Source organism: Chlamydotis macqueenii, chromosome 18, assembly GCF_036417535.1.
Source record: "Chlamydotis macqueenii isolate bChlMac1 chromosome 18, bChlMac1.mat, whole genome shotgun sequence".
Classification (NCBI taxonomy): domain Eukaryota; kingdom Metazoa; phylum Chordata; class Aves; order Otidiformes; family Otididae; genus Chlamydotis; species Chlamydotis macqueenii.
Window position 1 is genome coordinate 11,202,379 of NC_141573.1, and position 14,126 is coordinate 11,216,504.

The 14,126-nt window shown below is 39.1% G+C and overlaps 1 protein-coding gene across 4 annotated transcripts in view; it reads right to left on the reverse strand.

The window, feature by feature from the left end:
- Positions 1-14,126, reverse strand: part of TBCD (tubulin folding cofactor D) — a 127,564-nt gene that overhangs the window by 113,016 nt on the left and 422 nt on the right. For 3 of the 4 annotated variants that reach the window (XM_086762207.1, XM_086762206.1, XM_086762205.1), the window contains exons 2-8: positions 13,800-14,011; positions 10,094-10,144; positions 9,801-9,898; positions 9,041-9,142; positions 7,756-7,902; positions 6,784-6,839; positions 3,032-3,164 (exon numbers count right to left, since the gene is read on the reverse strand). In XM_086762207.1, the coding sequence (XP_086618333.1) occupies positions 3,032-3,164; positions 6,784-6,839; positions 7,756-7,902; positions 9,041-9,142; positions 9,801-9,898; positions 10,094-10,144; positions 13,800-13,992 (780 nt within the window). In that variant the 5' untranslated portion in view covers positions 13,993-14,011. Of the gene's footprint in view, positions 1-3,031; positions 3,165-6,783; positions 6,840-7,755; positions 7,903-9,040; positions 9,143-9,800; positions 9,899-10,093; positions 10,145-12,670; positions 12,812-13,799; positions 14,012-14,126 lie in introns of those variants that run through there. The other variant, XM_086762208.1, reaches the window with a different exon arrangement.

The window sequence follows — 14,126 nt, forward strand, 5'->3', positions numbered from 1 at the left end:
TCAGGGAAATGCCCTGTTCTTAGGACTCTCAAGTTTCATCAGATCACTGTGTAGGGCGTTTTATTTTTTTTAATTATTACTCACACTTGTATACTGAATCACTTATAAAACAAATAAGGTTTAATAAGTTTCAATGCCCAAGGCTACCTCAACATGATGACATCTCTGTCACGCAAGAACTGGGAGTGCTACGCCCTGCAGCAATAACTAAAAAGCTGCTTGATATAATGGCAGGTTTAAAAGCAAACCTCCAGACCAAGAGAATTTAAAATGCAGATTCTTGAAACAGGTTAGAAGTTTCCTTCAAGTAAACAAATGTTATTTAAAAAAAGTGGCAATTTCTTATTAATCTAACATTTATAATCCTTGAAAAATACAAACTGTTCAAGCACAAAAGTGAATTTAATTCAATATTGCAATGGTATTTCCAACAAAAGAAGGCAGTTTTAAAAACCCCCTCTGAAATACTGCAAGCAAAGATTCCTGCTAGTACACACCTGTTGTGAAATGATATATTACTGACGACAGGTGTAAAGAAAAAAAAGAAAAAAAGCACCAGTGGAATTAAAATGCGTAATGCAGGCTGCGTGTCCCAACAAGAACCATGAAACAGTAGTACTTGCTCTACACATAATGCTGAGTTAGATTAAACAGTAGCATACCTAATCACCAAGACTTAAGGCCACGAAGAGGCAGATCAAAGTGCAGCAACGTCTAACTACTCGTTGCCTACCTAACTTGCAGTTTCAGTTCATTGAAATGCAAGAGTTTCATGTCTTTTTAAAACAGTTTTGCCAAAATAACTACAAGCTATTTCCTAAATGCAGACCATAAGCAGCATAATATCACCTTCCAACTGAAATCCACCCGGTTAGGGGCACTGCTAAGCTGCTCCAATGAAGAGAGAGAACAACTTTTTCTCCTCACCCTGGTGGGTTACATTCCTGAAACCTCTTACACTCTCGAAACCTGCCTTGCTGTACTGACCAGAAACTGAAAAAAAAAAAAAAAGGGTTTTTTTTCTCCTGCTTCTTCAGAGAGAAATGCCCAGGCAACTACAGCCTGACTCTTAAAGCAACAAACTGCTGGAGGAATCCAAGGGCAAAGAATTCTGCAGCTTGTTGACACAAGTTTTGGTTGTCCCTCACGAGGATGTGTTCTGCTTCACATACTTAGCAATTACTTACTAAGTTTCTGTACAGACTGTTGGAATCTTGTATGTTTGAGAGAAAAGGTTTACTTATTTTAAACACTGCTTTTATTTTCAGCTGGTATTTTTGGTTTAATAATATGCTATTGTTACAAATGTGTTACAAAATGCTTACTATTAAACTCTTGATATAAGTATTTCCTCCTCCACTGAAGCATGTCTGCATACATACACACCTGTGTGCCTATTGCTCTGAAAACCCTTATTCCCTAATGATATAATTCACGCCTAGATTGTAGTAACCGGAATTAAAAACTGAAGACTGAATGCAAGAAAAGGCTTTAAAAATTCAGTCTGCTCGTATCATCCAACTGGAACAGGAGTTACGAGCTGTAGGACACACATAAACTGGCCCAATAAATACTTTCTCCTGTCCCACAGAGGAGGAAAAAAAAATCATAAATGCAAGAAGGCAGGCTTCTGCTTCCAGGTATATTGTATCATATTCTAGTTTCGATGCTACTTGTTAAGTATTCACCTGTTTCGCTTAGCATGCACTAATGAACAGGTGGATAAAGCCAAAGCCAAACTCAAAGGAATTATGACAAAACACTAATGTATTATACATCCTACAGGTCTCATCATGCACCTAGAACGGCAAACAGTCAGTCTCCCTTTCCAGATCTGACAATAAAATGATGAAACATCATTCTATCTTTTGAAACATACTGCAATGCATACAAATAATGCTTCCTCCTGCTTAAGCAGCAAGTCCTAAGTTATTCTAAATATAGATCACCTTTTGTATCTTCTGATTTGGAAGAGCTGCTAGAGGGAAAAAAAAAAAAAACAAAAAAAAACCCAATAAAAAACAAACCCTACATGCATGTTCCAGAACTTTGCTTTGATGTTCAGTAACATAATGCTACAAGTCCTTACAGCAATTACTTAAAGAGAGCTGCAAATTCATACAAATTGTAGAAACACGTACCACCCCCAGCAAATCCTTAAACCTGTGCAAAGGCTGTACAAGAGCATGTCATCTGACTTTGCGTGCGCTACCTTGACTTTGGCCAACAACAAAAACAAGAAGGAACAACTCCACCCACACAAACTCCCCCATTCCACCCAAACACATTCAGACATCAAAATCAGAACAGACACCAGAACTGTTATTCAAATATTTCAAAATTCACACCAACACTTTTAAGGGTGTAAAACTACAAGAAAGCTTTTATAAAAAGACAGTCCTAGAACGTAAAAGAGGAGTGCTATCATACAGTAGTGGTTCAGATATTAGATTTTTTTTCCCATGCAATGTATATAAATTTTAAAACTCAAACTAAGAATTCATCTCTTCGAGACATAAACTGTTGTTACTTCACAAGGTAAGGAGCATTAAGCAAAAAACTTGTTCAAATTAGCAAGTAAAACCACAGGAAATAGCACATTTTTTCAGACTACTCAAGGACATTGTTAGAGAAGTTTAGTATGTCTTATCAAAACTATTGAGAACAAAATTTTTGGCTGAAGAAGAATGGATGTAACTTTCAAGAATTACCAGTTCTGAAAAGTTTAGGAGGGATCATACGATATCAAAAGCCCAACTTCTTCATTTTGTACAGTACCAATTATTTATCAGTATCTATACTGCCAACTTCACTTTCATTTGGTGATGACAAGAATACTTAAAGTAAATATACATACATGGGAATTTAAATCTTCAAAACTGTTGTGGAGGAAATTCTACCTGTATATTATCCTACCCTTTTTTTAATAAACAGGAACCTCGCTGTGTATTTGCTATTCAACATCTACCATAGCAGTATCATACGATCATAAATACAATTATCTATCTTCTAAAGGAAAAACGGTATTTACCAGGGCCTGGAGCATGCCATTCATAACAACAGTCCCCTCCATGGTCTGGAAGGAGGATTTAGATAACATTGAAAGTGTCCAGTCCAGGAAGTCTGCCATCCTCTTCTGCTTGACATCAGGACGGACAATAAATCTGTCACAGAAAAAAACCAAAACACCGCAGTTACTAACTTTATGACTCTCAATGAAAAATAATTTTTCTTGCTACCCAAACTGGTTGCAGTTCCTAAAAACAACTCTCCAATGGATATTTCCCTAAATCGCCGATGGTGGGAACTCCAAACCATCACATGTTTACCCCTTCTGTTTCTGAGCAAGGCTCTGACCTAGAATTTCACTTCCACTTCAAACCAACCTATAAACTTGGATTCTAGATATTTCTCATCTACACTGTAAAGCAACAAACCTTCCAGAAGTCCTACATACAAATTATTGCTATTGGAATTAGTGAAAAGCTGAAACAAATACGAGAATTCTCCACCATTCTCACCAAGAACAGCTATTCAGCCAATCTGAAAATTGGTGCAAATCAACAACAAGAGTTAGGTGCTGCAGGTAGGGCATCTGCTTCAGTTATCTAATTTACTATTCCTAGAACCTAAAAATTAGGGTCCTGTCCAGCAGAGATTCAGACAAAATTAAGAAACTTTGTTCTCAGTGCAATCAAAGGAAACATGGGAAAGCCCACAAAACACAATGCACGGCACCCAAAAAAAGGATGTATGCAGAGCCTGTAGCTGGTGACTTTACACACCCACAAATTAAATGGGAAACTGCACCAAGAGCTAACTAACGGGGAATATTAACTACAGAGAACACAGGAAATGGTGAGCAGACACGTGATCACTTGAATCGTCTTCAAAGTCAGCATCGACCGTATTCAGCAACAGAACAATGAGGATTTGGGTGAGGTATTAGTTGAGGAGGGGTGGTTTGTTTTATAACAGCAGCACGGACAAAGCCGTCTTCGCACAATAGCGCAGGTAACAGAAGTAACCTGTAAAGTAGATTAACTGGTTCCTAGACCCTTTCTCAGCCCAAAGGAGTTCAAATCTTAATTTTTCAAAGGAGTGCCTTAACATCCAGACTACAAAAAAAGACGAAGATAAGCCTTATCATCTCCTACTCAGTGCCAGGTCCTGCACTTGGGTCACAACCCCATGCAACACTGCAGGCTTGGGGAAGGGTGGCTGGAAAGCTGCCTGGCGGAAAGAGACCTGGACGTACTGGTCGATAGCTGACTGAATTGAGCCAGCAGTGTGCCCAGGTGGCCAAGGTGGCCAACAGCATCCTGGCTTGTATCAGAAATAGTGTGGCCAGCGAGAGTAGGGAAGTGATTGTCCCCCTGTACTCACCACTGGTGAGGCTGCACCTCGAATACCGTGTGCAGTTTTGGGCCCCTCACTACAAGAAGGACATTGAGGTGCTGCAGCGCGTCCAAGGCCAAAAGTCATTGGACCTGGGTCTTCTAATTCCCAGTGAAGTGTTTTAATTATTAGGCTGTTTTGAAAATGGTGTTTTCATAATAAACTAGACAATTATAAGTACACTAAATAGTAATTTTGCTCCCACTACAGTCTTACACATCTTGATGCAGCTGGTAACTAGAACCACCTTAATGTATTCTACCACCTTATTTGTTATGAATATATACTTTTAATAAAGACTAATCCAGCCAATAAAACGGAGGTGAAAAGAACATATGACAACTGCTACTAATATGTCTGCATAGTACCCTGCATTAGGATGCAAGGCACTCATGAAATCCCCCTGAAAACCAAGGCTGAGCACTGCATGAACACAAAGCGTTGCTGAATGTAATGCTGTAACAATCACATTACTATAGATAGGCTTCCACTAGTAAGTTATTTTTACAGATATCCTGGAATGCAAGTGAAATGCAAATAGAGTGCAAACTCAATTACTATAACGTGATGAAAGTATCTTTTTTAATTACTGTCATCCTTACTTGAGAAGGCTTCCAAATACCAGATGTACCTTCAAAAGTCTATCACAGTTGGTTGACTGGGGTTTTTTTTCTAGGTTTTTAAGAAGTGAAGAACATAAAGGGCACATTCAGGTAGATAGAAATGCTCAAGAATAATTCACTGTTCTGTCACTTTCACCTCGAACCCTCTGCTTCTGTCCACTTGTGACAAGATAGATTACCAATGCAGATATATAAAAATCCTAGAAAAGCAACCTCGAATTATCACCTCCAAAATGCCTGCAAAAATAATTAGGATAAGAAGACAAACCTATATCCTGTCACATGGAACTAAGTACATAACAGACAAGGTTATTTATTAAAACTATTCAAATGATCCATGCATTCACTTAACTTTTGCTCTGAAATATTTAAGCGTAAATCAGAAAAGCATAGGACTAGTCACCACAGAACTATGATTCTAGTCCCAACTCCTTCATGAATTTTCAATATGACACTGTCAGTTCTAAAACAAAAAGTGTTTGTTTTGTCTTCAGATTCATGACTGCAGCATTATACTCATTAAATACACATTTCTACAGAATTTTGTGTCCTGTGACAGACTAAATTTAAAATAAGTACATGCACAGTTATTTCCCAAAAGTACAGTTAGGATTTGCTCTACTAAGTTATATTTAGCAACTATTTGGATACAATTAATCCCGTAAACTTTGTGCATCTCTTAATCCAAAGAAAAAGGTTAACACAGATTTTATTGTGTTCAGACTAGCTACCCACATCCCCTGTGATAATTTCGTCTTGTTCACCCTACAGAGCCTCTGCTCCCCGAGCAACGCCCGCAAAACTACGCTGGCAGAGCCCTCTAGTGTAGGCAGAGCAAACGCCAGGGTAAAGGTTCTGGGGCTTTGCTTGCTTTGAAAAGGAAGAAAAAAGAAAAAACAAATGACAAACTGAGCTGACTAAAGCCCTCTTCCACTAGAATATATTGGAATATGTACTGTGGTATATACTGGAAAAAAGATACGTGTGTCCTAGCACAGTTTATGGTCTTTATAATTCATGTTCATATGCATCACAAATGCACTCTCCACTAATGCACTAGGAGAGGAAAGAAAAGATACAGAAGTTCGTTATTTCAAATTTATAAACAATCTAGCATGCAAAAAATGCCAGAACAACTGCACCTCTGTCACAAGTTTTTTGGTGTCTGAACACCAACTGTGTAAACAGTGGGATTTAGAAAGTTCCATTATCCTAGAACTGTTTCATTTCATTAATTATTTGACAACAATAAACCTAAGAAAACAAAATCATTTTTTTCTGGATAAAAGAATGAAGAAAGTGACAAGAGGGTTATTAAAAAAAATTAATTCTAGCATTACTATTTCCTTTTACATAACTTAAGTACTACTAGGAAACATCAAGCCAATAATACTGGATACCAAACGCGTATTTACCATGCGACACACTGCAAAAATCAGCATCAACACAAGGTAATGGTATCTTTCTGAAACCCCGTAGCACAAACCAGTCCCTAGAAGGCAATTTGAACAGTATCCTGTTAACAGTGGCGATCTGCATCACTTTGGATAGATACCTGTTCCCCTAGTAAGCAGAAGAAAATACAATATTTCCACTAATAAACACACTATTGGATCTGAATCAAGCAAGTTCAACATTCCAGACAGCTGGCAACCTCCAGTCCTCCCAATGCTGTCATTAGTAGCATGTCAGACTAAAACATGACAGGAAAAATAGGAGCTAGCTTTTCTCCTTTCTGTCAAGAAGCACAAAAGAGACTTACTTTGAAACCAGTACAGCAGCTGCATCTCGAGCCTTATCACTGACAACCAAGTAACACTAAAGGTAAAAGAAAACTAACTGTAAAAGAATTCATACATGTAGATTTAATAACAACTACGTAACAACTTTGGACATTAATATATGACTTTATGATTACAAACTTTATTATGATTACCTATATTATGTAATTATTATGATTACAAATTGAGCTTAAGATTGTAAAAAGTAAATTTTCCCATTTAACTAACCATATCTCAGACAACAGTCTTCCTTCTCGTGTCTTTCAAAGCAAGCTTACCTTTACCAAAACTTTAACTTGCAGCCATATTTGTGCTACTGCATGCCTAGAATGAAAAGCCACTTGAGTGCCACAAGTATCAAAAGCATAAGCTGTTCTGGTACTCATGGGGAGGGGGTTGTTCTTTATTTTTATCTTAAAGTGATGACAAGTTAGCCACTTTGGCTTACACCTAGTTAAACTTCATTACCTTTGCTGAAAATTCTTCATTCAGCCATAGCTTCCAGTGTTACTCATCCTGATTGAATGCTAATTTCCTATATAAATCATCAAACTTCATTGTCAGAAAAACCTAGCTAGTATTTTCAGGGATGTCCCTGCTCCTTGCAGGGGTTGGACTAGAAGACCTTTGAGGGTCCCTTCCAACCCTAACCATTCTATGATTCCATGATTTTCAAATGCTAAAAGCTGTTAATCAAATGCATGTATTCATATCAGCTAGTCATAAAACAAGATAGTTTATTACTTCAGGGAAAACAAGTAACAGCCTCATCTGACACTAAAGCAGCAAAGAACATACTGAAGATTCCAAAACTACGGAGAAATTCTTTACAGATTTGATACAAAAATATGGGCTTAAATAATATTCTGAAATGATAATTCATTATATATTGAAAGATCAGCCTGAGAAAAATATCTCAGGTTGGAAAGTATTACAAGATGCATTATACTTACTTTTGCTATTTGAAGTATGCGATCCATTGTTGGCATGCGAGCACGCCCTTCCTCAGAAGCAGTATTTCCATCAAAACGGGCCAGATCAAAAGGAATCAAGCATATCATGGCGAGCCATAATAAAAGCATGTAACGAGTTTCCCAAGCCTGGAAAAGAATGGTAAAACAAATTACACACTTCATTTTCTGCAACATATTCCAACAAAGTGCCTGGAGAACAAACTATCCACTAGCTCCAAGGAACTTTCAAAGTAAGACGATGAAGAGAAAACTCCTAATCTGAATGCTCTGAAACACCAAAGGAGACAGAACTACCAGTGTTTATTTAAAAAATATTTTAACTTAGAGCAGTAATTCAATTATTGTCTTCAAATCCATGATTCCTGTTACTTATAACAGATGATCTCTCTTAAAATTCATGTGTCTTAATAAGCCGCCTGGAATTGTTATTTTTCTTTGTTCAAAAATACAAGAATGTAAACTACAGTATCTTGGAGTTGGACTCAATGATCTTTATGGGTCCCTTCAAACTCAAGACATTCTACGATTCTATGATCTCAATCCATGCTTAAAAATTCTTTGTTTAAATATTTCTTTGAATCAGAATTCTTGCCCAGAATATTCCCACCCAAATAAAACTTTAAATCAGGACATATAATGAAGTGATGTCACACTGTTTTTCAAATTGCAAACAGGTACAAAAAAAAAATCTGAAATTCTGTGTTACTGTTCCACATCCAGGAATATATTATCGAAAAATAAAAACCCAAGTGACTCATGCCTCATGTCATAATTTTGCAATTTTCTCCAATCTTCACATCCTTCCTTTCTAAAGAAAAGGAAAAAAAAAAAAAAACCAACCAACCAACCAAAGAAACAAAGCCCACCCTTTCAGATCTGAAAATAGATACTGGGGGGTTGGGGAAGAGTGAAATATTTCATGAAATTAAACAAGAAAAATTAACCATCTTCATTTCCTCACCAAATGTGTACCAGAAGTTCTCATACCAACTTTGACAAAACTCAAAGCTTTAAAAACCAGTCTGTTTATATTAAGAAACAGAAATAAGTACATAAAACCTAAAATACTCCATTTCCTGTGATTTTACTTCTATGACTTCAAGCTAAATTAGCAAAGCAGGAAGAGGACTTTTAGTTACTTCTTTTAGAAGTTCAGTATCTTTCACTGCTTTATACATTTTTTCCAGATCTTTTTCTTACATTGTTCACCAATTTTTTCTGTAGGAGATGTAAAAGTTAAGCAAAAACTACAGCAAGTTCTCACCTCAGAATCTTTTGGATTCTGGTCTACAATCATATCCAAAACAGGCTGCAGATCACCTACTTCATGAGGAAACAGTGGGAGGAAACGTTTGTACCCTCTCACCTGTAACAGAAAGTTTCAAAATTCAGTAAGCCATCTGGCATCACCAAGTACCGAGGAAAAAGAAAAGAGCCTTTGAGGAGCTTCTTGTATGTGAAGGAAACAAGGAGACTCTGGAGAACAAGGAAGCTCTGGAGATTGTCTATTCCAGCTCTCCTGCTAAAGCACAGTCACCTACAGTGGGCTGCCAGGCCCGTGTGCAGCAGGGTATTCAGTATCTCCCGGGATGGAGACCCAGAGCCTCTCTGAGCAATCTATCCCGCTGTTCAGCCCTCACAGTCAAAAAATGTTTTCTTATGCTCAGGTGGAAATTCCACAATCCATCAAATTCTTCATCACAATTTACTCTTCTTTTTAAGATTATGACTCTTGTTTTATCACTCAGTATCTCAATTTCTGCTTTTTTTTTTTTCATTCAGACCTTGACTTTTACTACTCTGGACCATTAAATAGCATAAGCTATCATGAAAATCACAAAAGAGAGAACTAATCTTTCACAGCACGGTTTAAACATTTCATTGCGATACTTAGACATTTATTTATTTATTTATTATACTATTTTTGAAAATGTGAAATTTTAAAAAGTTATTTAAACAACAACAAGAAAATATTGGAAACATACACATTTCAGTTACAGAATGTTAAATTCAGGGGGTTTTACCTTTGTAATGATGTAAAGAAATTTAAAAGCCAGGTGAATTAGCAGGGGAGGAGATCCATTGTCCTGTACTATATCCAATAACAAATTCATCATCCACTCTAATGAAATGAGAGAAAAATCAGTGAGACTACATGCATTTAACTTAGTTTCTCACACTTCTACTAAGAAAGAGGGAGATGGTTGTCATGTAATTAATATCAACCACAGCAATCTTGTAATGCAAATACAGACCTTCTAGTTTAACAGATTTTCAAATATATACACAGAAAAGTGTTTAAATATGATGTTCCTACCTAAGTGGCGATCCAGCAAGTGAGGTTGCTCCTGGTACTTGTCCATTATACCTGCAAAGTAAAAGATATCTGTAATAAGCTACTCAAACTAAAGGCTCTTAGAGGCATTAATAGTGAGAGACACTCCTGATCCTAGGCAGCTTTACCTTAAGATTTCAGTATCCTTGAGCGAAGTGCTGCCACCACCTGTACGCGAGGTCAAAAAGTAAGAAAACGACAGACAAGTAACAGTAAAAATAACCTGTCCACTTCCGTAGCACAATCTTTTACCTACACTGAACCAGAAACTCCCTTTTAGGAGTCTCTCAAATGACTGCAGACAAATCCCACAGCCAGAGAAAGCAAGCAATCACTCCGTTTGTCGCTGGCCTTCACTGCTGAGCTCTTTGTGGCTCTTCCACAGTTAAGAGTGACTTAACAGCACACCATTTCTGATGGAACTCTGCAATCAGAACATTAAACCACTAGAGACTCCAGCTGCTCCAGGTGTACCAGCTTTACCACGGCTACCCACACAGCAGCCAAAATGCTGCTTTACACATTTCTGCCTTGCTGTTCACATCATCTTCATTAACATATAGAATCCCACTTAATTTTACACACTATTCTGTTTGTTAGCATGTCAAATTACTAATTGTCATAGAATCATAAAACAGTTTGGGTTGGAAGGGACCTTAAAGATCACCTCATTCCAATCCCGTGCCCTGGGCAGGGACACCTTCCACCAGATCAGGTTGCTCAGAGCCCCGGCCAACCTGGTCTTGAATGTTTTCATGGGCGGGCTATTCACAGCCTCTCTGGGCAACCGGGGACAGTGCTCCACCACCCTCACAGTAAAAAATTTATTGTTTATATCTAATTTAAACCTACCCTCTTCCAGTTTAAAGCCATTGCCTCTTGTCCTATCACTATATTCCCTTGTCAAAAGTCCCTCTCCAGCTTTCCTGTAGCCCCCTTTAGGCACTGGGAGGCCGCTCTAAGGTCTCCCCGGAGCCTCCTCTTCTCCAGGCTGAACAGCCCCAGCTCTCTCAGCCTGGCCTCACAGCAGAGCTGCTCCAGCCCTCTCAGCATCTGCGTGGCCTCCTCTGGACCCTCTCCAACAGCTCCACGTCCTTCTGATGTTGGGGGCTTCAGAGCTGGACACAGTGCTGCAGGGGGGGGTCTCACCAGAGCAGAGCAGAGGGGGAGAATCACCTCCCTTGACTGCTGCCTCGCTTCTCTTGATGCAGCCCAGGAAGCCGTTGGCCTTCTGGGCTGCAAGGGCGCATTGCCGGCTCATGTTGAGCTTCTCATCCACCATCACTCCCAAGTCCTTCTCCTCAGGGCTGCTCTCCATCCATTCTCCACCCAGCCTGGATTTGTGCCTGGGATTGCCACAACCCAGGTGCAGGACCTTGCCCTTGGCCTGGTTGAACTTCATGAGGTTGGCACGGGCCCACCTCTCCAGCCTGTCCAGGTCCCTCTGGATGCCATCCCTCCCCTCCAGTCTACCAAGCGCTGTTTTTAGAAACAAAAGCATTTCAATGTAAACCTAGAATCAACGAAAAGCAGCTATACAAATTAAAGTTGGATCTCAGAAGGGATCATCAAGTGATTCAGTACTGCTCTGGGGATTGCCTGGGTCATTTTAGACATATAGTCAGAAAATAGCTTTTTAAATAGAAAACTAGAATATCTTCTTCACCTCTCTTTCTCCTGCATTTGTTTCTCTCTCAAGCAATTTTGTTCTGTATCCCCTTTCTCTGCCTGTCACATCGACAGTTAGATTTAAGACATAACTCAACTTCAACAGCACTGTAGGTAATCAGCGAATGACACTGCACAACCACTTTCAAGACACGAGCCAGTCCAAGAGTATCCTTGCAGGAACTTCTACAATTCCATTGGGATACCATAGTGCTGCCTCCTATCAAGAGGGAAGTCTGAGCTTCTAATCGTCACTAACTTCCTATTGTAATTAACAATACCTTAAGCTGCGTACAAATAACATAACTAGCGAATACAAGAAATTCCATCAACTCTCAAAGCAATAGCTCTCAAGCAGAAGTGGAATTTAACAGCAAATTCCTTATCTTGCCAAATTGTTTTCCCAGATCACAGTCTGGCAATCTAAAATAAAACTCTGAATCTAAATCCCAAAGAGAATGAACTGAAAAAACGTATTCAAATGTTATTATTTAAAAAAAAAAATCTTTCTAAATTTTTCTACAAAGTTATAGTTGCAGATTAAGCTATCTTGCAAAATCCTGTTTCTAACAGTTCACCAAAAAAAGAGGATCACGAGTTTTTGTGAATGCTTCAGAGACCTGCGTTAAAATCCTCTGTAGCTGAGGATTACTGCGTTATCTGCCTAGAGACTAACGGTATTCCCTAAGCTTCCATGCCCAGACGTTTAGCCTGTCACCGTACCTGGAACATTTTGCCCAAGAAGGCTCAAATGATACCTTACGACACTAAATACTCTAACCAATATTGAACAAGACGTACAGTGCCTACCAGTTTTAAGTATATTAACACTGTATTTACTGGACAATGAGAGGCTCTTCTGACACTGCTCACACAGCAATATCCCCCTACCTGCAAAGGGCCTGCTCCCAAGAAGTGCGAGTCACAGTTTCAATGGGTAGCACAGCAATTTTTCTCATAAGAACTTATGTGACAGAGTGGAGATGCACGCAGAAAGCTCAGAAACACAATTTCAATACAGAGACAGTACATCTGATAGGAGAGACAGAGGCACAGCAAGATGATCAGCTGGAGGAGATAATGGCCTTTCAGAGGCTTAGATATTTTTCAGTAATGCTTTTCTATCCCATCAAATTCTGCCATTTCATCTATGTTACTGAACAAGCAACACAAATATGGGTGCTCCTGCTACTTCTTTCTGAACATACTCATCATTAACCTCCTCATAGGGAAGTCAGTTAAGTCAATCAAGTATAACTCTACTGAGTAACTTCTGCGGAGTCAGATTTCCAAATTTTAGCTTTTCTGGTTTATTTTTTTTGCCTATCTAGTTTCTTTTTGTCACAAACAAAAACACTGGATTAATATTTTTACTCTAAGTTTTAGCAATTTCACCATTTTGGCAAAAGTACTTGCAAATGCTAGTCCATTTGATTTGTAATTGGACCCAATACACACATGTGCATTATAAGAGGCTAATTACCTAGGACACTGCTACATGCAGGTAATTACACCACTGCTACATTCAGCTGAGGTCTACAACCAGAACAGCTTTCATCATATGGCACAAAACTTCAGCTACTAAGTCAGATCCAAGTTGACTCCACTCAGAAACAATTACATGATCTGCATGGAGTCATGCCCTTCCCTGTGAAATATAAAAGAAAGAATACCAAAAAAAAAGCTCAAAATATATGCATTTTAACAAGTAATAAGGTACAAAAAAGGCTTTATTTGACAGACATCCAAACTGCATTTCAGTTGCAAACTGGATGCTAAACATGGGTCAGAATTCAAATTTCTTAAATCCAAGACGTAAGGTTTCATTTACAATTGTTAAATGCCACCTCATAGCAGAATATATATCTGGAAAACAAAATAAAGAAAAAAATAAAACTAAACTACCTGTTAATAAAATTCCAGCATTATCACTGATGCAAAATTAGCAGTTTAGTCCTGTTTTGGTAATAAGTTCCCTTAAGAAATATACGAACGTGCTCCCTTTGGATGACGCGCTTACCTATGAATTTTTCCACGGTCGTTTCTCGAGTCACCAGATCCCCAAAGGCTCCCTTCAGGTTACCGATGAGCGCCCGCACTTCCTGACTCTCCGTGAAACTCTCCAGGATATTTCTCGTGGTGATGACGCCCGGCTCCTGATTCTTGCCCTCCTCCGGCTCCGAGCCCGCTCCGTCCATCTCGCCCAAAGCCATGCCCGGGGCCGACCGTCAGCTGATCAGAGGAACAGCGGGTCAGTCAGGCCACCCCTCCCGCGGGACGAAGCGGAGGAGACCCCTCCCCGCAGCCGCTCCTCACACGGGGCTCCCGCCGAGCCGCGGCCCGGCCC